This window comes from Vicugna pacos, chromosome 14 (assembly GCF_048564905.1).
Source record: "Vicugna pacos chromosome 14, VicPac4, whole genome shotgun sequence".
NCBI classification, from domain to species: Eukaryota; Metazoa; Chordata; class Mammalia; order Artiodactyla; family Camelidae; genus Vicugna; species Vicugna pacos.
The window spans coordinates 45,034,183-45,056,845 of NC_133000.1; the positions used below are offsets into that span (position 1 = coordinate 45,034,183).

The following is a 22,663-nucleotide window of genomic DNA, read 5'->3' on the forward strand; positions in this document are numbered from 1 at the left end:
ATACAGAAAACTATTAAATCTTAACTGTTGAACCTGGAAGCACCATATCTTAGAAAGGACACAAAATCATAAAAAAATAGCAATGTTTTCACTATTAATATATTAATTAAATGCAATTATTTTATATTGCAATATTTTTCTTATTTCTGTGTTTGATTTTTCAGTGGAGAGAAGTGCTGTATAAGGATTGGGATTGGATAAATGATTTTAGTCTATGTGAAAAAATAAATGTTCCAAAATTGCCGAGAAAAGTGTGAGGGAAAAATTTGAAGGGTGGGGAGAAGTGAAGGTGTTGGTCCTACCAAGAACCCACTGTATACTTGAAAACCAATATGATCAACTAAATGTCATATTGGCATAGAAACAACCATCAGTAGAACAGAATATAGAAATAGCTGTAATTATCTGCCACAATGAAGGTAGTTCAATTCAGTTGAAAATAATTTTTTTTAGTATAAGGGTCCTAGCACAACTGTATATTCATCTGCTAAAAAATAGTCCTCACATTTTATAACATATACACATATTAATTCCAGTTGGATTAAAACATTTAGAAGAAAATCTGGGCCATTACTTCAGCAGTCACCCAGATCCTTAATTTAGGGCCCATGGGCCTCCAGGTGTTATGGGAAATGAGTTATTTTCATTTCTTCCTGAAATCTAGCATTTCCTTCAATTATAAATACAAGTAGAAACCACAGTAGGATTGTCACTATGAGTGTCAACATTAGAAATGAGGTATTTTCATATCACAGTATAGTTAGTGCAGATATCTTTAGACAGAGATTGTGCTCATCACTACTTCCACGTTTCTGTAGTTATTATGTCCCTTACTAGATCGTATCTTTAATACATCAAGTGAAAAACTACATATGTAATTTTCTAAAACATTTTGATAGCTTTATTGCAGTATATAGTTGCCCTTTGAACAACTGGGGTGCTGTCCCTCCACGCAGTGGGAAATCCACATGTAACTTACAGTCAGCCCTCCCTATCCGCTGCGCTGCTTCCGTCAATTCAGCCAACCATGGATTGTGTAGTACTGTAGTATTTATCATTGAAAAAATCTGCATGTAAGTGGACCCGCAGTTCAAACCCATGTTGTTCATCTGTAATTTGTTTCCTTTGCAGTTTCGTGTATTTTAATTTTTGCTCTTAGAAACATTAGTTTCAGAGGGGGTTCACAAGTATCACCAGATTGCCAATGGGGATTGCCAGTGGGGTTTGTGGCATGAAAAAGCTTTAAGAAACCCTAACTTAGATGATTATTAACAGTGCTTCTCAAACTTTAATGTAAATGTGAATCACTTGGGATCCTGTTAAAATGAAAACTGACATGGTGGTTCTTGGATAAGGCCTGAGACTGTCGATTGTTAGTGTGCCTTCCAGATGGTATTGGTGCCCCTGGCATGTGCTGGTTCACGGACTGTGCTGCCAGTAGCTAAGTTATGAAACTGAACCGTCCAATACAGTGGTCACAACCATATGTGGCTGTTTAAATATAAATTAATTAAGATTCAGTTCCTCAGTCTTACTAGCCACAGGTGGTTAGTGGACTACCATATTGGATGATGCAGTTACAGAACATTTTCATCAGCAGAAAGCTCTGTTGGACAATGTTGTTCTAGACGTTGGGGTAATCTTAGCCAAGACAGGGAAATGAAAAGCTTTAAAGGAGACGACACCATGGGCAAAGTTTAATATTTAAAGTACACATTTGGGGAAAAAAATTGGAATCAGATTATCAGATTCAATATCAGCACTATTTAAAGCTCTTAGAAATTTGCAGTTTACACTTGAGAAGAATAGGCAAAGACTGTAAGTAGGCATTTCACAAAAAGTACAAATCCAAATGGCCAGGTACTCAAACTAGCTCGCATCTTGGGAAATACAATTAAAGTAACAGTGAGATCTTAGGTTGGCAAAAATGAAAAAGTCTAACACTTACATAGATAAGGAAAAAGATAACACATGTTGCTGGTGAAAGAGTGAACTACTGCAGCCTTTTGGAACAAACATCTAGCAACATCCATTAAAATGGAAAGTAAGCGTTCCTCAACGCATCAACCCACTGCTGGGACTCTGCCCCATGGAGTAGAATAGCACAAAGGATATATATACAAGGAGGTTTAATTTACCACAGCCGGCACTCAAAGGGGAGAAGGGGCTGAAAACACAGTAAATGCCTCTGACTGCAGCAACAGGGAAGTGGTTGCAACAACCATGGTGCAGTCTACACTGTGGAATATTGTGCAGTCATTGACAAGAATGAATTAGAGGATATCATTAATTTAGGATTTACAGAAGAAATTGCTAAGTGAGAAAATGCAGATGCAGAAGACTCAACATAATGATTCCTTTGCTTTTTTTATTTTCCTTCTTTTTTCCCCTTTTTCTTTTTTGGTCAGGGATAAAAATGACCATCCTCCTCCCATCTGTATTCCATGTGTACCTAAGTATATAAACATAGAGAAAATAGGGAAAATACATGTTATTTAACATGAGTTATCTGGGGAAGAGAGGGAAGAAAGAGATCAAAAAATATAAAAATCCTGCTCTTAAACCATCAGTATGTGTGATAATTCCACTATACATATCTTTGCAATTATTTATATAAAGTTGTTTGTGTATGTTTAAGCTGTTAAAGTTTTTAAAATAAAATTATAGTAATAAAATTAAAATTATAGTTGTTTACTGGTGAAACAAAAATGACTTTTCTTTTGCCTTGAATAAGTCACCTGTTTTTGCATCATATATTCTCATTTGCTTCAAGAACTAAAAAAAATTATTTGAACTTCACTATAAATTGGTGAATCAACTTAGTTTCTTAATTCTTCCTATACACATTTGTTAATACTTTTAATGCTTATCTAAATCACTGGAAAGTCATGGGAAACCACACTTTTTTGCATTGATGTACTTAAATTCTTTGAATCATAAGGGAGATTTTAAAGATAATTTAGTCACTCGGTCTCTTTTAAAATGTTAAGATTTAAATATTTTTGGTTCAGTCATATTTGAGTCAATATGTATTGAAATACCAGTATTTCAAATTTGTTTTAATAGTTCGCTGAGTAAAATGTTGGCAATAAAACTGCCTCTCAACACATCAGCATAACATTTAACAGTGGAGGGTTCTAGATTCTTGAGCTAGTTATGAATAATAGTAATATAATGTTTAGTACAATAGTGGGCACATAAAAATAAATAAGCCAGTGAATCAGTTAGGGTTCTCACTTTGCAGAAGCAGCAGTTAAGATTCAGAGAAACTGACTTGCTAGAGCACTTAGCAGAGACAGATTTGAGCCCACATCTCTATCTTAATTTAATGTCCACAACTTGGTGCAGGTTACCTTTCTTCATCTCTCATCTCTTCCTTCGTATTTAAAAAAAAATTTCCTTTTAGAAAAGCTTAAACTGTTATGTCTGAATTCACATTTATTGGAAAGATACTTAGAATTATCATGTAATACAAATATTGAAATTTTCATGTTTTCTTTTTCACCCACAGTGGACTTGTAATATTTCAGTTTTGTCTCTCTTTTTTTTTTTTAAGACTTAAATGCAAACTTCTTTTAAAATAATATGTTTCTTGAAGATCTTAACAAAAAAGTAGACTCTGGCAGCAAAACAGACTTGTTTCTTAACAGTCAAAAGATTAATTAGGTTTCTTGTTCTTTTCAGTATTTAGTTGCTTGGGAGTAAGTAGATTACAGGCAATGTGAAACTTGTAAGAATTCTGAGGAGTGAATTCTCACTTTCCCAGAATAGCTAACCAAGACATTGCTTCTCATTCACTAAACTGCTATCCAATGTAAACTGCTTCTGCTTTGAACCATTGACCATAAGGTAAATGACACTATATCCCATTTCTCATTTTCTTAGCTGCACTGTCTACCCCCGGGCAGATCACTTCATTTATTAAAGAATTATTTTGACACATACGTTACCATTTTCAACTTAGTTTACATGGTGTGAAAAACAAAAGATTTAAATGATGCTTGGAAATTCATCATATCTAAAGTAATTGCTTTTTGGTTTACAGCTGCCGACTATTGAAAATGTGCCTATTTAATTGCATCTTTGAGTACATTTTTACTCTTTGTAGAAAACATTTAGATTCGATGTTAGTTTGTCCAATGATTTTTTTCTAGATATATTTAAGAAATAATTGTGACAATTGTTTTAAAGAAATGGGTCCAAAATTAACTATGATTTATGCCTGTGCCATATTTGAACCCATAAAACTTACATTTGAAGTCTTTTACCACCCTGGATTTGAGCTCTGGAATCTGGGACAAATCATTTAACCACTCGAGGCCTTAAAGTTCTTATCTTGGGAATAAGATAGTAGTAGATTATCTCCAGTGTATCTTTATCCATCTTTGAGATTTTGTAATTGCAAAATGCTCAGCTGCTGTTATTTGGAAACAAGAGGCTTGCGGGCGGGGAGAGTGGGGGAAGGCATCTCGATATAAATATAAGAGGTCTAATAGTTGATAACTTTGCCAAAACACTGTGTAATATATGCTTTTCAGTTTCTTATATCAAACAAACAGCAGAGAAATATATAGAGTAAAATGCATGTCTCTTCACTACGCCCTTCCATCCTGCTCAGCCCTTCTCCCCTTCCGCATGACTCTCACATGTCGCCTCTTCCATTCCTAAGGCAAGCATCCTCGCAGAACTTTTCCCCAGTTAACATTTTCCTGGTTGAAGCCTCTTGTTTCATTTTTTTTAAATGTCTGTATGAGAAAGAAGTCTTAATTGACTTTTCACAAAGTGAACACACGCATTTAACAACCACCCGGATCAAGAAAGAGAAGCCCCTTTCATGCTGTCTTTCTCAAAATCCTTGAGAAAATTCTGCTTATATGTTGCATAGATGTCATTGTTTCAAATGGGGCATTTTATTTGCAGATTTATGATAATATTCTTTGATTTCAGTTGGAAAACTGATGAATTCTTGTTTCTTTTCTTTGTTTGTTTTTGTGGGGAAGGTAATTAGATTTATTTATTTATTTTAGTCCTGGGGATTGAACCCAGGACTTTCTGCATCCTAAGCACACTCTCTCCCACTGAGCTATGGCTTCCCGCCCCTGATGAGTTAACACTTTAAGTTTTAAAGCCACTGTTTCTACATCCTGAGCTAGTTTTTGTAAATGCTAGTGCTGCATATTCCATTTATATTTCAACATTAGTTGAGTCTCCAAACGTTTCCAGTGTAACTACTATGGGAGGGTTGCTAGGTGTGCAGAGAAACGGCAGGTCTTCAAGGAGCTCCAGGGTCTTAAGTGGGTGTGGGGGAAGGCGAGGGTTTATAGGCAAGACAGGAAAACATGCAATTACCATAACAGATTTACTGTTTTCAGGCTAGAGATAGCCTTCTGTTATTTCCTCAGATGAATAATTTAGGAGACGGAAAAGATGACATTAACCCTGGCAATCAAAATCAGCTCCATTCTAGGTATACAGAAAACTGGCAAACATTTGAAATCTTCTCAGTGACTTGAGTTGTCTTTATTTTCCTCTGCAGTTTTTTTTCCCCTTGATTATAAAAGGAAATTGAGACTTGCTGTTACCCAAACCTATTTACTATCTATTTAGAAAGTTTCTATTAGAGAGGGCTGGTGACTGGAAGGTTCATGTGTGTCTGTATGTTTGAAAAGGTTTAAGTTTTTCACTTCTTTAGTTTTGGACTATTAACATTCTCTTCTGCTCATCCTTTTCCATAGACATTAATTGTAAACCTTATTCCATGTAAGAGGCAGAGTGCTAGATGCTAGGATTGTAGAAAACTTACTTAAATTTTCCCCTACGATGTGAGAGGCAAGTAATGGCCGTTCACAGCACCTGTGATATGTTTTCTGACAGAGGCGAGAACCAGGTGCTGTGGGAAAATATAAGGCAGACTTCTCACGCAGATTTGGGACTTGGAGTTTTCTCACAGAAGTCGATACTGAGTTCAAGACAGGAGGAGTGTGTAGGAATAATACAACGTAGTCTTTTCTGCTCTCTTTAGCCCTCACCTTAAAATTCTACCCAGTCATGCGTTTTTTCTCTTTTCTTTTTTCCCAAAGTTATGCCTTTATTTTATTTGCTGATAGTAAGTGAGGCAGATTTTATTTCAAAATATAAAAGTAATAGTTTTATTTAAGGGGGAAGTTTTTCACTTGAAAAGTTCTGAGGAAAAGAGTTGGTAGGATGTATACATTCCTGTACTGAACTTCTGTTTATATTTGGTCATATGGTATTTAAAGAAAAATATATATGTACGTATATATATATACATTACACATACATGTATGTATAAAATATGTGCACACACATATCCATATGTCCCATGACTCTGCACCGGGAGTTTATATCTCATGTATTTCAGGGCCAGGTACTGACATCCTCTCTAGATCTTTCTACTTTTAGATCTTGGCACTCCCCCGCCTTACATAGACCCCTGTTTTTTGGAACATTCATGTCACCTTGTAACCTGCCTCATTGGCAGACCACTGGGACGTGGTGTTGTTTAGTGGAACCCATGCTCTAGATTTAATCTTCTTTCCTGCTTCGCTGCTGCCTGGGTTGCTTCTTGGGATTCATCCTCCACAACCTTGACCTTGCACTTAATTAATCTCACCTTGAATGAGCACCTCTTCTCCACTTCGGCACTCGGGTTCATGGCCCGCATTCTGTTCCTTGTCACCCAGAACTGATTTACATTTAAAGTGATCAATTCAGGTTGATCACTAAACATACTACTTCCTCTGTTTCCATGTTTCCCAGTCATTGGCTTCCACCCTCTTTTTAACAGGATTTCCAATCCGTGTATTTTATTTTTTTATCCATCTCTTCCTAAATATGTTTTCTTCCCTCTTCATCATGTTATCAGTCTTAAACTTTTCTCTTGTCAATGTTCTTTAATTCCTCCCAACTGTCTTTTTATCAAACCTGCCTCTCAACCCTTTCTAGGAAATCACAGAGGCACCAGCAAGCGCTATTAAGTTTATTGTTACCGATTTCAAATGGGCCCACCCAATTGTGCTGTAATTCTGTTTTTTCTAGTCTTCTCATTCTTCTCAGAGGTTGTTTTAGGCACTCACGTCTCTCCTCACATCTCCATTTTCCCTCTTTCCTTCTCCCTCTCAGCAGATGAGAAAATGGAAAATGGAAATCCTTAAAGGAGAACTCCCACAATTTCTTGCCACAAACATTTAATCTGCCCTCATTCTGTTTGGTTGGTTGGTTCTTATTGTTTATAATGTGAAGAGGCTTACTCTCAAGGGGTGGAAAAATCACATGCCTTTAGTAACCAAGTGGGTAATACAAAATATTGTGAAGGGTAAAGAGTAGTTCTGTGACTTGTAGAGAACTGATAAGAGCGACCAGAGAACATCCAAATTTAAAATCAGGTTTGTTTGTTTATGGAAGTACAGTCAGTTACAGCGTGTCAGTTGCAGGTAGTTCTCCGCATGGGCTGGAGAAAAGCCTGCCATGGTGGGTGTGGCCGCTGGTCTAAGACCAGTCTTCACAGTGAAGAGGGAGCCCATCCCCTGCGCCCTTAACCACACCCGTTTTCTCCAGTATCTGTCCCTCTTTTGCTGTTCTTTCCCATCCATATTTGAACATTTTCAAGCTTGTCTCATCTTTTAAAAACCTTCACTTATCCCTATTTTCTTCTCTAGTTACTTCACTTTCTCCACTGTATTCTTAAACTAAGGAGAGTTACGTGCAGTCTTGATGTTTGACAAATTTAGATTGGAGTCCTCCCTGTACGTTCATGAGGTCCGAGACATTTTTTCTCTTCAAGCCTCAGTTTCCTCATCTCTAAAAATGAGGATAATACTTATGCCCAGTCATAAAGTTAAGTATTCAGTGAGAGAACGCATGTAAAATAGCACCAGAAAGGATGTATTGCATGTTCAGATAAATCTGCTTTTGTCCCTGGCAGTCTACCTTCCATCCCTATCCCTGAATACTTAATGGGTTGGCTTGTTGTTTTTTCTCAGTAGTAATTAGTACCACCGACAGCTTCGTCTCCTCAGAGCAGCTCTTTGGCAGTTGTCCTTGACACACCCCAGGTGTCTGTTTCTGTGAATATTCCCTTGGATACCCTGGACTTTTTGCCCTTCCTTCACCTTTTAAATGTTTATATTCCTCAGGATTCTGTCTTGAGCACAGAATCCTGTGCTCAAGGTTGTGATGTGATGAAGGTTGAGCTATCAGTTTGGCTATAATCTCTCTGGTAGCCAAAGCAAAGAAGAAGCAGTGTGATGATATTAATTGACAGTTAATGATCATTTAGGCATTTTTACAAGCACTATGTATGTATTACTTGTTACAGTCTTCACAGCAACTCTCTGAAGTAGATGAAGACACTGAAGTACAGAGAGGTCAGCCTGCCCAAAGTCTTAACTGTAGGTTATTCAATTCTAGACAGTTGAATTCTGGAGCTGTCCATCCTAACTGTAACATTATTCACTCTCCCAAAACAATTACATGATTAGTAGTGTTTAGAAGGGTTAAAGTATTCTTCAAGGGAACTAAAGCATCTTCTGGGACTTAGATCTGAAAAGTGTATATGATGATTCTTCAGGGAGGTTTAGAGCATCTTCAGCTCTGATCCTGTAATAAATACCATCTAGTACCATTCCATTCTCATGGAGAACATCGGTGTAGAAGAACATAATACTATACTGAAGCAAAACACACCCAATATAGTTTTTCCATAATTACCATTTTTCAGACAGCCCTAGACAGAAATTTGGGAGCTAACATTTTACTCATGTCTCTAATAGTTAAACAGGACAAAACACAGTCTTAGTCATCTTTGTATCTACAGTGTCTCGCCCAGGACCAGTCACTTAGAACTAGTTCAGTCAGTATTTGTGGACTGAATGTGACCACACTGAGCTGGCCAGCTCCTTAAAAAAGAATGACTTGTGACAGGATGTATTTAATGTGACAGGTTCTGGGGGTGGAGTTGATGACTGCTTACAAGGTCGAATGAGTTCAAAGGGGAAGAATAAGTAGGAACTCCATCCCCACGTCCTGCTTCTCCTCCCCATTTCCATGTTCATTTATTTCTTCATTAACTTATTGAAAAGTATTTCATTCTTACTGTATACCAAGTACTGTGCAAAGTGATGATGATCCAGTGGCGAAAAAGACCAAGTCCGTGCCCTTAAGATGTTTACACTCTGATGAGGTACTTTGATGATACAGTGAGAACCCTACTCTGAAGGAGGCAGACATTCAGCTCTTCAGGTGAGGAGGAGAGGTTAGAGAAAGCACAGCGCGTTCAGAGAACTTCAGATCTTTAGTAGGCTTGAGGTGAAGTGTAAATGTGAGAAATGGTGAGAAATGAGGCTTGTAGTAAGCAGGTTAAGGTATGCTTTTCAGATTTTCACTTCTCCCCCACCCCCGTCTCTCTACAACTGCTTTCTACTAGTCTGGTGAGTCCAAGGAAGATCAATCTAGAAATATGCCCCAAGTGCCACAGAATTTCCTTTTTTGCTGAACACAACAACCGGAACTGCATGGGTTAATCTCTTCAGTTAACTGTTTTTCATTGTAGACGTTTGATATTCATGTGTCTTTTCCTCTCTAAATTGGGAACTCAAGAATAGGGGCTGTGTGTCATTCACTTCTGTGCCTTTAGTAACTCAGTAAATGTTGAAAACATCATTTAAAATTGGTAGTCAGAGAAAAAGATGTGACAATGAGTGTGAAAAATAAAAAATAAAAAAATAAAATTACCTCTCAAAGTAAAAAAAAAAAAAAAAAAAAAAAGAAGCCTAGGCCGTAAGCCACTAAGCTATGAGATCAAACTAAAAAAAAAAAAAAAAAAAAAAATTGGTAGTCATTTTATGTATTATTCTATTAAAGCATAGCTGTCCTATTTTTTACTGTGGAAAACAGAGCTCAAGTTATAAACAAATGAACTTATAAACTCCTCTGTGAATTGATTACCCCTCTTTGAGTAGGAAAAAATTACTAATAGAAAAGTGGAGGTTTTTTTAAAATTACAAAAACACTCGGAGCTTAACAGAAGAATTTGGTACAGAATTTGGTTGAGTATGTTTAGTTTGAAATATCTTATGACTATTTTGGCTTATAGACTTATGAGGAAGATCGCAGAAACTACTCTGAGCTTCAAATCAGATGTCAGCGTTTGGCCTTAGAATTAGCAGACACAAAACAGTTAATTAAGCAAGGTGACTACCGTCAAGAGAACTATGACAAAGTCAAGAGGTAAGTGGTTAAGATGGCCCCAGCAGTGGTTCTCATTTATAGCTTGCATCTTAGTCACTTGAATTCTTACCATCAACATTTGTAGTTCTACGCTGTATCTTTTTTTTTCCCTGTCTCCATAGTTTTACCTTTTCTGAATATCATATAGTTGGAATCATGCCATATGAAACCTTTTCAGATTGGCTTCTTTGACTTAGTAATATACATTTAAGTTTCCTCCTTGTCTTTTCATGGCTTGATAGCTCATTTGAATAATGAATAATATGCCATTGAATAATATTTATTGAATAATAATATTTCATTGAATAATGAATGATATCCCATTATCAAGATGTACTGCAATTTATTTATCCATTTACCTACTGAAGGACATCTTGGTTATTTCCAAGGTTTGGCAATTAGGAATAAGGCTGCTATAATCATTCACATGCTGGTTTTTGTATGGACATAAGTTTTCGATTCCTTTGGGTAAATACCAAGGAGCATGAGTATACTTGTATGGTAAGAGTATGTTTAGTTTTGTAGGAAACCATTAAACTGTCTGCCCCAAAGTGTCTGTACCATTTTGCATTTCCAACAGCAACGAATGAGAGTTCCTGTTGCTCTACATTCTTGCCAGTATTTGTTATCACTGTTCTGGACTTTGACCAGTCTAATAGGTGTCTAGTAGTATCTCGTTTTAATTTGCACTTCTCTGATGACATGATATGAAACATCTTTTCATGTACTTAGTTGCCATCTGTATCTCTGCTTTCGTGAGGTATGTGTTAAGGTCTTTGGCTCATTTTTTAATTGGTTTATTTGTTTTCTTACTGTTGAGTTTTAAGAGTTCTTTGTATGTTTTGGATCACAGTCCTTTATCAGATATGTCTTTGGCAAATATTTTCTCCCAGTCTGTGGCTTGTCTTTTTATTCTCTTGACATATCCTTATTCTTCATTGACAAAAGCATGCAGTTTTGGCAGTTTGTTGGATTTAGACTGTATTTTTATATCGATTGTTTTCATCTTATTTAGAAGTTGTTTTTGTCCTTTCAAATGTAATACATTATAAGATAGGAACTCAGTGAAGTCCCGTATGTGTAGATTTTTTTAAAAATCTACTTGATTATTTTTATTTTATGAAATCAATTGAAATACTTCACAATTTTATCTGAGGTTTTTTCAGCTATTCCTTTTTGACAAAAAGCACACATACTTTCATAAAATAACACTTTCTGTAGATAAGTTTCCCACTGTGTTGCTACTGAGTAGCTATAACAAATAATTTTCCTTTTGCTGGAACATACTTTCTGTTGTTTGTACATTAATGAACCACTACTTAGCTGCATGTCCCTAGGTAAATCTCTTATTCTAAGCCAGAGATGGGGCTAATACAAATAACTGTACATATAAATTAAGATCAAATAAAGTAATATTTCTAAATATTTATATTTGTGTGTGTGTGCATATATATATATATATAGAGAGAGAGAGAGAGAGAGAGAGAGGGAGAGAGAGAGGGAGAAAGGGAGAGATTATCCTAATTGTACACTGCTGAATCTACCTGCATCTGAAATAATTCTTGAACTATCGTAGTCCTTCAGTGAGTTTTTGTTAAATGAATGAATGCTTTAAAAATTGTATAACACCATTAAGTAAATTTATAAGGATTTGGGCTATGATATTGGTGCTTTTACTCCCAGCATGACTGACACACAATATATATTATTATGTGTGTCTTGCTATGTCAAAATCTAGTGATTATTGGAGCTTGAAATCCATGAGCCATAGGGCTTTTGAATAAAGCTAGATTTCAAAAGACTTATTTCAAAATGAAGTAGATTGTGTTGGTAGATACTTTGAGTTGGTATTTTGATGTCCTCTCTACCAGTATTAGTCTATGACAGTAACAGGTAAAATATGAAAAAAGAAAACTAAAAGGCAGAGAATCTAGAGTGGCCATGAATGAAGGGTAAATGAACCAAGATGAGGCATGAGTTGATACTGAAGCTGGGTGATGAAAACGGATTGGGGGGGTATCATTTTATCATCTCTATTTACATATATTTTATTTTCTATAATGAAAACCTAGGAAATAAAAACATAGCCCTGATCAAAAGCATAATAAGCATCCTCATATACTAGAAATGAAACAGAAAACCAAATAAGCAAGGGTGCCTCAAACTGTGAGTCCTTTGGTTCACTCAATAGGAAGAACAGATTTTTTTAAAATGGTCTGGTCACAAACATATAAGATAAACTGGGGAAAAAAAATCATTTTATGTCCTTGATAAATTCTCAGAAATGTGCAAACAGAAAACCGGTGTATGAATATTAACTGCGTCATTATTAGAAAGACTTCAAATGCTTTTCAACAGTAACATGGAGGATAGATTGTGATTTATTTTTATGATATAATTCTATGTAACAATTAAAATCATTAAATTAGACCTGAATGTATCTCTATGGATAAGTCAAACACATTAAATTTTAAAAAGCAGAATGCTTGTGGCCATCTTTCCTTCCACCACCCCCAAAAGAAAAAAACATTTCTTTACTTTCTGGCATAATATAAAATTCTCAAGTTTATTTTGTAATTTCAGTGTCTCAGCCCTTTCTCAAAGGAGTCTTGGTTCCTTTTAGTGGAGAATGCTATTGAGAAATTAAGATTTGGGTGCTGGTGATTGCTACAAAGATCATTGTTTCTAGGCCCTTCCAGAAGGCAGAGGCCTTGGAGAGGAAAGTGGGAAGATGGCTTAACACACTATAGATAAGATCATACTGATACCTCTAAGTCCAATTCAACACCACAATAGCGAGTTTGGGGGGGGGTGCCAACTGGCCAAATATGGTACAACTTAAATATCAGGATGAATATTAACAGTAATGAGTTATTGTTATTAATCCATTGAATAGAATAAGAATCCTTGAGTATGTACCAAGAAATAAAGAGGGTCTTCACAGTAGAATGCCAGCCAGTAAATATATATGCATGTTAGAATTACCATTTTGTAACCTCATAATACTGTTTGATTCAGAATCATTGGAAGTTAAAGCCATTGAGTAAAAGTATGTTAGAACAGAGTGTTAAAATATGTCCCACAGATTACTTATTAATTGCAAAGGGCAAAAAGTTACCTTTACAGTTGAGAATTTTGGCAGATACCACCTTAAGCAAATGATCAAAGTTAATTACCATCGATCATGGGATAAAGTGACATCACGTGCCTCTTTATTTGATGTACTGAGGACACATTATCACTTCTGCAGTATTCCTGCCCAAGGTGCTCAATCTGAAGCTAGTCATAGGAAAACATCAGACAAATGACAGTTGAGCAACATTCCATAAAACAGTTGGCCTGTGCTCTACAAAAAGTCAATGCTGTGAAAGACGCAGAAAGGCTTAGGAACTGTTCAGGGTTAAGGGAGACTAAAGACACGTGACATCCAAATGCAGTGCATGGTGATGCACTGACTCCTGGGCCAGGGAGAAACTTGCCATAATGGACATTTTGAGGACAATTGACAAAATTTGAAAAAGGATTATATATTAGATATTGTATTAGGGCTAAGTCTCCTGAATTTGATAATTATATTCTGATTATATGAGAGAATGTCTTTAATCTTAGGAAATTCACACCAAATTATTTAGGGATATAGGGACCTAATGTCAGCATGTAACTTAAATAGTTGAGAGGGGAAAAATGCACATGTAGGAAAGTGTGTGTGTGTGTGTGTGTGCGCATGTAGTGTCATACCTGTATTTATGTGTATATATATTTACATATATGAACAACAGAGAGGGAGACAATAGATATGACCAGGTAATATTTAGTAAATATTACAAAGTAAATATGGCAGAATGCTAACAATTGGAGAGTAAAAGTGTGTTAAAAAACATACGATATGGAAACACTAAATTCATCATTGTATCTAGGGGATAATATGGGAACAGGGAGGAAAATAAAGGGAACTTGAGGTTCACTCAGAGTGTCCTATCTTTTTAAAAAACAGAACAAAACTTTAATGCAAATATAGACAAATGTTAGCTGTTGTCAACTGTGGATAGGAAGTTCATGGGTGTTTTGCTCTGTCATGCTTCATAACCCTTTCGTACATAAAAAACATCGTAGCAAAGGGAGCATGATCATTACGTTGTGAGAATAACATTTACATGTAAAAGCAGAAGATACTTAATATGTACCAAAATATTAATACTGATAGTCATCTTTAGTTACGGGTCTATGGGTAATAGTTGTTTTTTTAACTTGTGCTTGCTCAAGTATAAGCAGAATATTTGTTAAGCAGAAGAAAAAAAAGTCTTTCTAAATGAGTTATTGAATCTATTGAAAAGAAAAACAGTTCTGAATAGCTCTATCCATGGACACACCAGGTGAGTAGATGAAATAAAGCGCAAATGAACTGATTCTGACTGGAGAGGGTAAGTTAAGAATTAGTAAATCAAAAAAAATTTAAAAAAAAATTAGTGAATCTATTTTTCTGCTCATTTTTAAGATGCTTGTTTGTAGATTTGATACAATTCTTGGTTTTACTGTGTCAGGGAAAAAGCTGATCTGAAAATAGAAATTAGGATATCTGAGTAGTCATAAACAATTTGTGAATGAAATAGTCACAAGAATGCCTGCTTGTGTATCTGCTATGCAATCTGAGTGATGAGTTAAGGGTTTTTTGATCTTAACTGAACTGAAAGCCTGAAGCCATGTATAAATTCTTTAAAAGTTTTGGCTTCAAGATTAGGTTGAACTTTAACGAAAAAGAGTATGAAAACGAGTATATGTATGTATATGCATGACTGGGACATTGTGCTGTACACCAGAAATTGACACATTGTAACTGACTGTGCTTCAACTTAAAAAAAATAAAGATAGTTTGAAGATGATTAGTGTAAAGATACCAGAGTGTACCTTAACAGGTTTTATTATTTACTTTGTTGGTTAGTGCAGTTTACTTATTTATTTTTTAAAGATAATTCATATTTATGTATCTGAACGTCTTCAACAGAGTTCCTTCTAAATCTGAAAAGCAGATACTTTATTGTTCATAGAACAACACTGAAGTCCCACTGCTAATATCTCTGCTCAGTTTCCTGAAACACAATGAACCCTTTTTAAATGTTCGTTGTAAAAAGAGTTGTAAAATTTACATATGTATTTGAATTTTAGTAATAAATAAAATAAAAATAAATTTTTATTTTAGTAAAAATAAATAAGTAAGTGGACTTGAATTTTTTAGTGAGCGTGATGCACTTGAACAGGAAGTAACTGACTTACAGAGAAAATATGAAATACTTGAAGCCACTCACATAGCTCAAGCCAAAGAAAGAAGTGAATTATCAAAAGAGGTAAGCTGATAGAATCTCTTGTGTTTTGTTGTACAGTGGTTGTGGATGTAGCCCAGGGCAGAAATTGTGGGAGGGACATTTTTTTTCCCCTTTTTGATGTAGTTGCCAGAAAGAAGGGATTTTTCGTAGCTCTGTTTGGATGAAAAATTTTCAGGTAAGAATTAGCCCTCTTTCTGTGGCAAGAAAAAGCACAAATGAAAGAAAAAGATACAGTAAGCCTTGCAAAGTAAGATGACATTGCTGTGGACACTGCCTCTGTGTGTGTGTGTGTGTGTGTGTAGGTAACCACCTTACAGCAGACCGTTACTTTACTGCAAAAGGATAAAGAGTATCTCAACCGGCAAAACATGGAGCTCAGCGTTCGCTTTGCCCATGAAGAAGATCGTCTTGAAAGACTTCATGCTCAACTTGAAGAAACCAAAAAGGCTAGAGAAGAGATGTATGAAAAATATGTAACATCCAGGCAAGATTTACATTATTTTCCATAAAATAGATACAAACGAACACCAGCATTTTTGAGGGAACTCTTGGCTTTGGGGAAGAATAGTGGGGTTTTTTTGTTTTTTTGTTTTCTTTTACTGTCTATACAGTGATGATAAGATAATGGTTCATTTTGTTTCCTCATAAGATACTCATATTTTAATTGATTTTTCTTTAAGACATTGTGTTTTTTTCCAACAACCAAAAGCCTTTTGCTTTTAGGTAGGGATATATGTGGGGGGGGGAGGGGTGTGTGTGTGTGTATGTATACATACAGGGATGTGTGTGTGTATATAGATATATATATATAGATATATCTATCTATATAATAATATATCTATATACACACACACATACTATAACTATTCTTATTTTTTCTTATGATATAACCTTTTTTACTTCCTAGTGACTAAGACCTCTGTATAAGTGTTTTATGAAAGTATATAAATATCTCTATAGTAGTATCTTTTGAATCTTTTGAAGTAGTATCTATCTGTGAAGCCTGACTAAGCTGACTTTTTCCTGACTGTGTGAAACAAAAGAACAAGGAGACCGCATTGCTTACTGGGTTAAGACACAGGCTCTAGAATAAGACACCTGCCTTTCAGTTCTGTCTTCTCTCTTCAACTGGATGCATAAGCTGTTACAGTTCCTTTATACCAATAGCCCTTACAATCCTCGAGCGGTTTTATTTTTATCAGCATTTCAAAAACCAAAACAAATTCTAAATTTTATCCTTTAAGATTTCACATGTTCGTACCTTTTTCCCCAGCTTTGGTATTTTTGATCAGTTTGTGCTTCTGCTGCCCTGTGTAAGGCTTTGTGACTTTGCTGGGAGGTCACAGTGGCTGTGGTCATTGTGCTTAGAAGGAAAGGCTTTGTAAAGAGTCCATTAGGGTCTTTTTTTTTTTTTTAAAGATTATTTGTCTCCCAAAATGCACCACACCAGACTATTATCTAAAAGAAGGATATTCCATAATGCATTAGTTTTCAACTCTTTAGCCATATGCATTAAAAGCTATTAGTAAAATATTTTTGAAGATGAATACTTATTCAACATGAACTAACATTTTATGTAATAATTAAGCCTTTAGGGTAGTATGTTTAAAAGGAAATCTTAGATGGAACCAGGTTGGAACAGTACTTTTAGGAATTGTAAAACTTTTTATCTAATACTATGTTTTTAAGTAACATTGTCAAATATAAAGCATATATAACATAAAATATTAAAATTTTACATAAATGGCAATAACTATTTATTTTACAAAAAAAAATCATGGAGATTCCTTTTGACTCCTTGCAGAGACCATTATAAAACAGAATATGAAAATAAACTACGTGATGAATTGGAACAAATCAGATTGAAAACTAATCAAGAAATTGATCAGCTTCGAAGCGCTTCTAGGGAAATGTATGAGCGGGAAAACAGGTAAAAAAATAAATAAATAGAATAAATAAATTTGTATGGTATTTTATTCCTCTTTGAAGCTTGTAGTTTTATTGATATTAAACTTTAGTTTATGACATAATGTCTTTCTGAATACATTAAAATTTGTCATAAATCTAAATCTAAGTATAATGGAATATTAAAGTTCTAAGATCTTTGATAACAAGCTTAGAACAAGTTTTATCAGACCTTCAGCCTCTTTTGTCTGCTATTTTCATTATCTTTTTATTATCGTGTTAACTTGACCTTTTGCCTTTGCCTTAGTTCAGATTAAGGACAGGAATGAAAAGGAAATTAGAGAGTACTAAGAGATACCAGTAGTTCTTCCTGTAACATGCCAGTAATTTCTCCAGGAAGTTTTTTAAAACTAGAATAATAATATGAAATATAGCTTATGCCTCATTTAGCTGCTGGCCCTGAAAGACATCATTTAGATGATCTTTAAGAAGGATCATTTTTATTCATGCTACTTTTAGATCAGCATGTATTAAGTTTCCTTAGTTAGCAAATTGGCAGTATTAAGGGGAAAATAAATGCTACTTATTTCAATAGCAGTTATTTTTATGTGCCATCATTACTGTTCATATGGCTTTTCAGAGTTTATATTTTAGAGGGAACCTTATTTTGAAATTGATATAATTGTCATACTAGTTTATCAGCACTGATTTGAGTATATGATACTTTGACCTTTGCCAACAAGCAAGACTTGAAATCAGATTAAGGATAATAGTAGAGTTAGTTTACATTTGAGCTCTCAGAGCAATAAATTCACTTATTTAGCAAATTTCTATTGAAACTTACTATATACTTGGTACATGTTAGATGCCATAGGTACAGAGGTGGCCTCTGCCTTCACAAAGCTGGTAGTCTAATAGAGGGTAAAGACAAACGAAGAAACAGTGATCGTAAGTGTGATGACAATGGAGAAAATGTCAGGATATCCAGGATGACACCGCATAGACTCAGGGTGTATCTAGCTCAGCCCTGGGAGGACTCGGGAGACTACAAGGAGGGAGAAATACCCACGCTAACACCTGCATGATGACTGAGAGTCAGACTGTCAGTTATGGGAGGGAAGGGAATTCGAGGAATTAATGTACACCCCAGAGGCAAGACAAAATGAAGTTTTTTGAACAAACTGAAATGAATTCAGTATGGCTAAATGATAGACCAAGAAGCAGGAAGTTGTAAGAAATGAAACAGAAGAGGGAAACGAGTCTAAATCATGCATTTGCACCATTGTCTAAGATCATGAACAATGAAAAAATTTTAGGGATATATGTGATACGATCTGATTTTATACAAAAAGACCGCTCTGTGATGTGAAGGGTAGACTGGAGCAGTATAAGGCTACAGGCAAAGAGGCCACTTTTAGGGGCTGTTTTCTTTATCAAGATGAGAAGTGATGGTGGAACTGGACTAGTAGTAGTAGAGAAGGAGGAAAATGGGCCAGATGGGAAAATGCTCAAGAGGCAGAACTAACAGGATTCAGTGACTAGACTGGATTGGGGAGTGAGAAGAAGTTAAGGATATCACCAGGTTTCTTGACTGGGCAGCTGCGTGGATGGTGATGCAGTTTTTAAAACATTAGAAAAAGACAAGGCATTAATTGGGAAATATGATACATTTAGTTTCATTTGAAGTATCTGTGACATGTGCAAATAGAATAGTTGACTATTTCAAAAAGTGACCAAGGTCTGAATCTCAGGAGAAAGATCTGGACTTGAGCTCCACCTGGGGCATAGGTGATGATACTGTTTCTCTTCCGCAAATGAGTACTTTTATGAATTTTATTGGCCGACTTAGTAACCTTAAAATTTATGGGATTATTTCTCTGATGACATACACAATTACTTCCAAACCATCCACGTAGCGACATAAACGTTGGTATGGAATCAGTTGGAGAATGTGCTGGACTTAGATGTTTAATTGTGTTAGTTACTTTTATTTTATCAAAGTGTGCTGTCACAATATGAATTTATTAAAATTTTTTTCTTTTAGTTTTTGTTGTTGCTGTTCTTGTTTTTTTTGTTTTTTAAAGCCTTTAAAACGCATACCATGGTAACATAAATTTATAAAAATTAGCCCTTTCTCTAAGATAGTTTGTAGAGCTAGGTTGGGAAACGTGACAAAACCATTTCTGGAAGCAGGGAAGCCGAAAACAAGCTTCCTTTTACCCTGTGTTGCTCTGACTTCATAGCCACATCAAAATGATACCACCTAATCAAAGGATTCCTGGGACTGAGGCTACTGAAGTCCCAGCCAGGCACAGGACCCAAGATGACCCCATGGATATTGACACTAGAGTGGACAGTTGCCACCAGGTGGTGCTATAGTGCATCCCAGGCCTAGAGAGATTTGAATTGCACAGAACTCCTAGCCAGCCAGTGGTATATGCTCACCTTTCTTTATCATTTTATCATTTTATTAACCTCACAATAATCCAACCCTGTGTTTTATGTGGCTGAATCTCTTTGAATCACAGTTTCCTCATTCTGGCAGGATTTAACTGTAGTTAGAGCTTACCTCCCATGAGTCTTTTACAAGGAGAAAATTATTTGTAAATCTTACAAATTTAAATAATTAAGGAAAGGATTTTAGTATTCCTAATTATAAAACATGACATTTGGAAAACACAAGTTTACACATGTAGATGTTTTTGTGTCTGAGCAAAGTAATTGCCTGCTTCGGACTTAGATGTTTGTGTCAATTACTTTTATTTTATCAAAGTGTTCTGTTACAGTGTGAGTTTAAATGGATATTAAAGTACCTACACTTGCATATTGGTACTTAATCTCCTTGCCTTTCAGCCAATAAGCATTTTTAGAAGACAGTTGAATGATAAAGCTAGAGAAATATGCTTTGCCTTTGGTTTGCTTTTTATACCTTGGGGGGTTACTGAGAGAGTGCCTTTTATTTTCTCATCTTAGATGTGGAAAAGAAAGGTGGAACTCATACCTCTGTTCTTGATATCTGCCCCTGTAGTCAGTCATACCGGTAGTTTGTGAAATTCCGTGGTTGAGAGGGAAGAGGAAGCGAGAAGAGATAAAGACCCAAGAAAGGGCAGAGCTGAGCAAAGAAAGAACTTGGGTATTTGAGTTCATCCAAAATACTGTGATTGGGGTTGATGTGTGTATATGCCTTGGCTCAACCTGTGAGTTAGATTTCTTGAGTTTTTCTGTGCCTTATAGTTACTTTAAAATGCTGTTTTGGAGCTGTGGAAAATAATGAATGAGATCTGGTGATGAGATTTACTATGCAAATAACTTCCTGCTTAATAGGTTACATGTGACTGACATGTCTGCACCCTCTTACACATTTGGGAGAAAAGCATTATTTCCTGAACAGGAAGTATATTATGAAGGAGATTTGGAACAAAAGACTCAGCTTAAACTCTGGCTCTGCCACTTAATAGCTGAGTGAATATGACACTTAATATCACTGAAGTTTAATATTCCCTTTTATAAAATGAGCTAATAGTACTGTTTCATAGGGTGATCTGTAAGATCTATATATATGAGATAATATATGTAAAAAGAACATAAATTATAAAGCAGTATATAAATCGTTGTTATTTAGATACCTTTTGCCTATGAGAAATGCTTTTAAAAATTCTTTTATCCATTGTGCTGACAATTCAAATAAAATGAGCATCATATTAAAAGTGAACTGATCACATTATAGAATTGTTTATCATCATTAAAAGGCACTATTACAAAACATATAATTATGAAGTATGATCTCCATGGCATTTAACCGTTTTTGTTAAATGACACAATATAAACAGAGAGGATCTGCATGCCATTTGTTTCTATCTAAATTTCTGCATAAAATGGCTGCCTTACTTGTTCCTAATTAATGCTGTGAGGTAATGAAGTAAGGGGAAATAAATTAAGCTGATTATTTAAGTTTTTCCAGAGAGTAAAACTACCTTTATCTAAGATAGGCTTATTATTATAAACAAAGAAAGAACTCACCTCTTAGTAATACTGTAGACAGGATAAGGATGAATTTGTTAGAGATATTCAGGATGCTCTTGATATGGCACATAATATGGAAATTCAAATTGCTCTACAATTATTTGAAAGGGGGAAGGAAAAGGAGATCAAAAATACGCTTTTAAATGTAACAATTAGTATTGCTTTAGTGATTTTATTTGTCCACTATATCAGTGAAAACGATCTTGACCACAATTTATCATCTTGCAAAAGTACTCAAGAAGAAACTTCAATGATGTAAACTTAAAATTTGTGTAGAATCTTAGTGTGCTGTTAAACACTTTTGAATCTTGAATCTAAATTTATTCACAAAGCTCAGCTGGGTATACGTAATGTGGTACAATTGGTGAATTGGAAGTAGTGTACAGACATTCCATTCATGATTTAGGAAGTGTATGTGCTCGTTAGCTTAAACAGACTTCTTTCATTCATGTCTTACCAGATGTCTGTATAATTTTTAAAGTTTTTTAATGAAAAAACTTAATACTCTACTTTGTCTTTTCAGTTAGACTGTGCTGAGAGTACGTGGCTTTACAGATAACTCTTTCAGTATCTTAACTTCTCAAATAATTGTAAATGAGATTTTATTGTTAGCTATCTTTTATTGGCCAACTACCTTCTTTCTGCCTGTAGGTGATTACCACATGCATTCACTGCTTAATTAATGATATTTAAGAATTTCAAGGTATATAGGATGTTCCAGGTATGAAGCAAGGCGAGTTAGTTTTGGGTTATGCAAGAACTTAGATTTTTCCTGCCCTATATAGTAAATAGGGTGGTGAGGGGGGCTGGTAAAGGGTAAGGTCAGATTTTAGAAGGTCCTGTTGTCAAGGAATTTTTGGAGGTTTTATAGTAAAAGAGTAACATGATATATTCACTTTCTGTAACTGTGGTTGAAGTGGGTGATGGATTATGGTTGAAAAGGGCATGGGAGCAGGAAGACTGGTTAGGAGACAATTGCATAATTTAAGTGAAGATGAGAAATGGAAAGAACGAATAAGAGCTGAATTTAAAAAGTATATAGGTAGTAGAATTGGCAAGACCTAGTGATTGACGGTGGACAGGAATTACTCCAGCTCTTTTACTTTATTCGTTTTGGAGAGATGGATGATCAGGCGTGACCCTGGTTAACTGAAGGCTGCAAATAA

At 35.4% G+C, this 22,663-nt stretch overlaps 1 protein-coding gene across 6 annotated transcripts in view; it reads left to right on the top strand.

Annotated features, from left to right (window-relative positions):
* The window catches only part of PIBF1 (progesterone immunomodulatory binding factor 1), a 171,558-nt gene that overhangs the window by 21,809 nt on the left and 127,086 nt on the right, over nt 1-22,663 (top strand). For 5 of the 6 annotated variants that reach the window (XR_012080055.1, XM_006210284.4, XM_072976344.1 and 2 more), the window contains 4 exons: nt 10,115-10,248; nt 15,482-15,590; nt 15,872-16,053; nt 17,374-17,499. Coding sequence is in view for 5 of the 6 variants with exons in the window: in XM_006210284.4 (XP_006210346.1) it covers nt 10,115-10,248; nt 15,482-15,590; nt 15,872-16,053; nt 17,374-17,499 (551 nt within the window). In the remaining variant the exon portion in view is untranslated. The remainder of the gene's footprint in view (nt 1-10,114; nt 10,249-15,481; nt 15,591-15,871; nt 16,054-17,373; nt 17,500-22,663) is intronic. The other variant, XM_072976345.1, reaches the window with a different exon arrangement.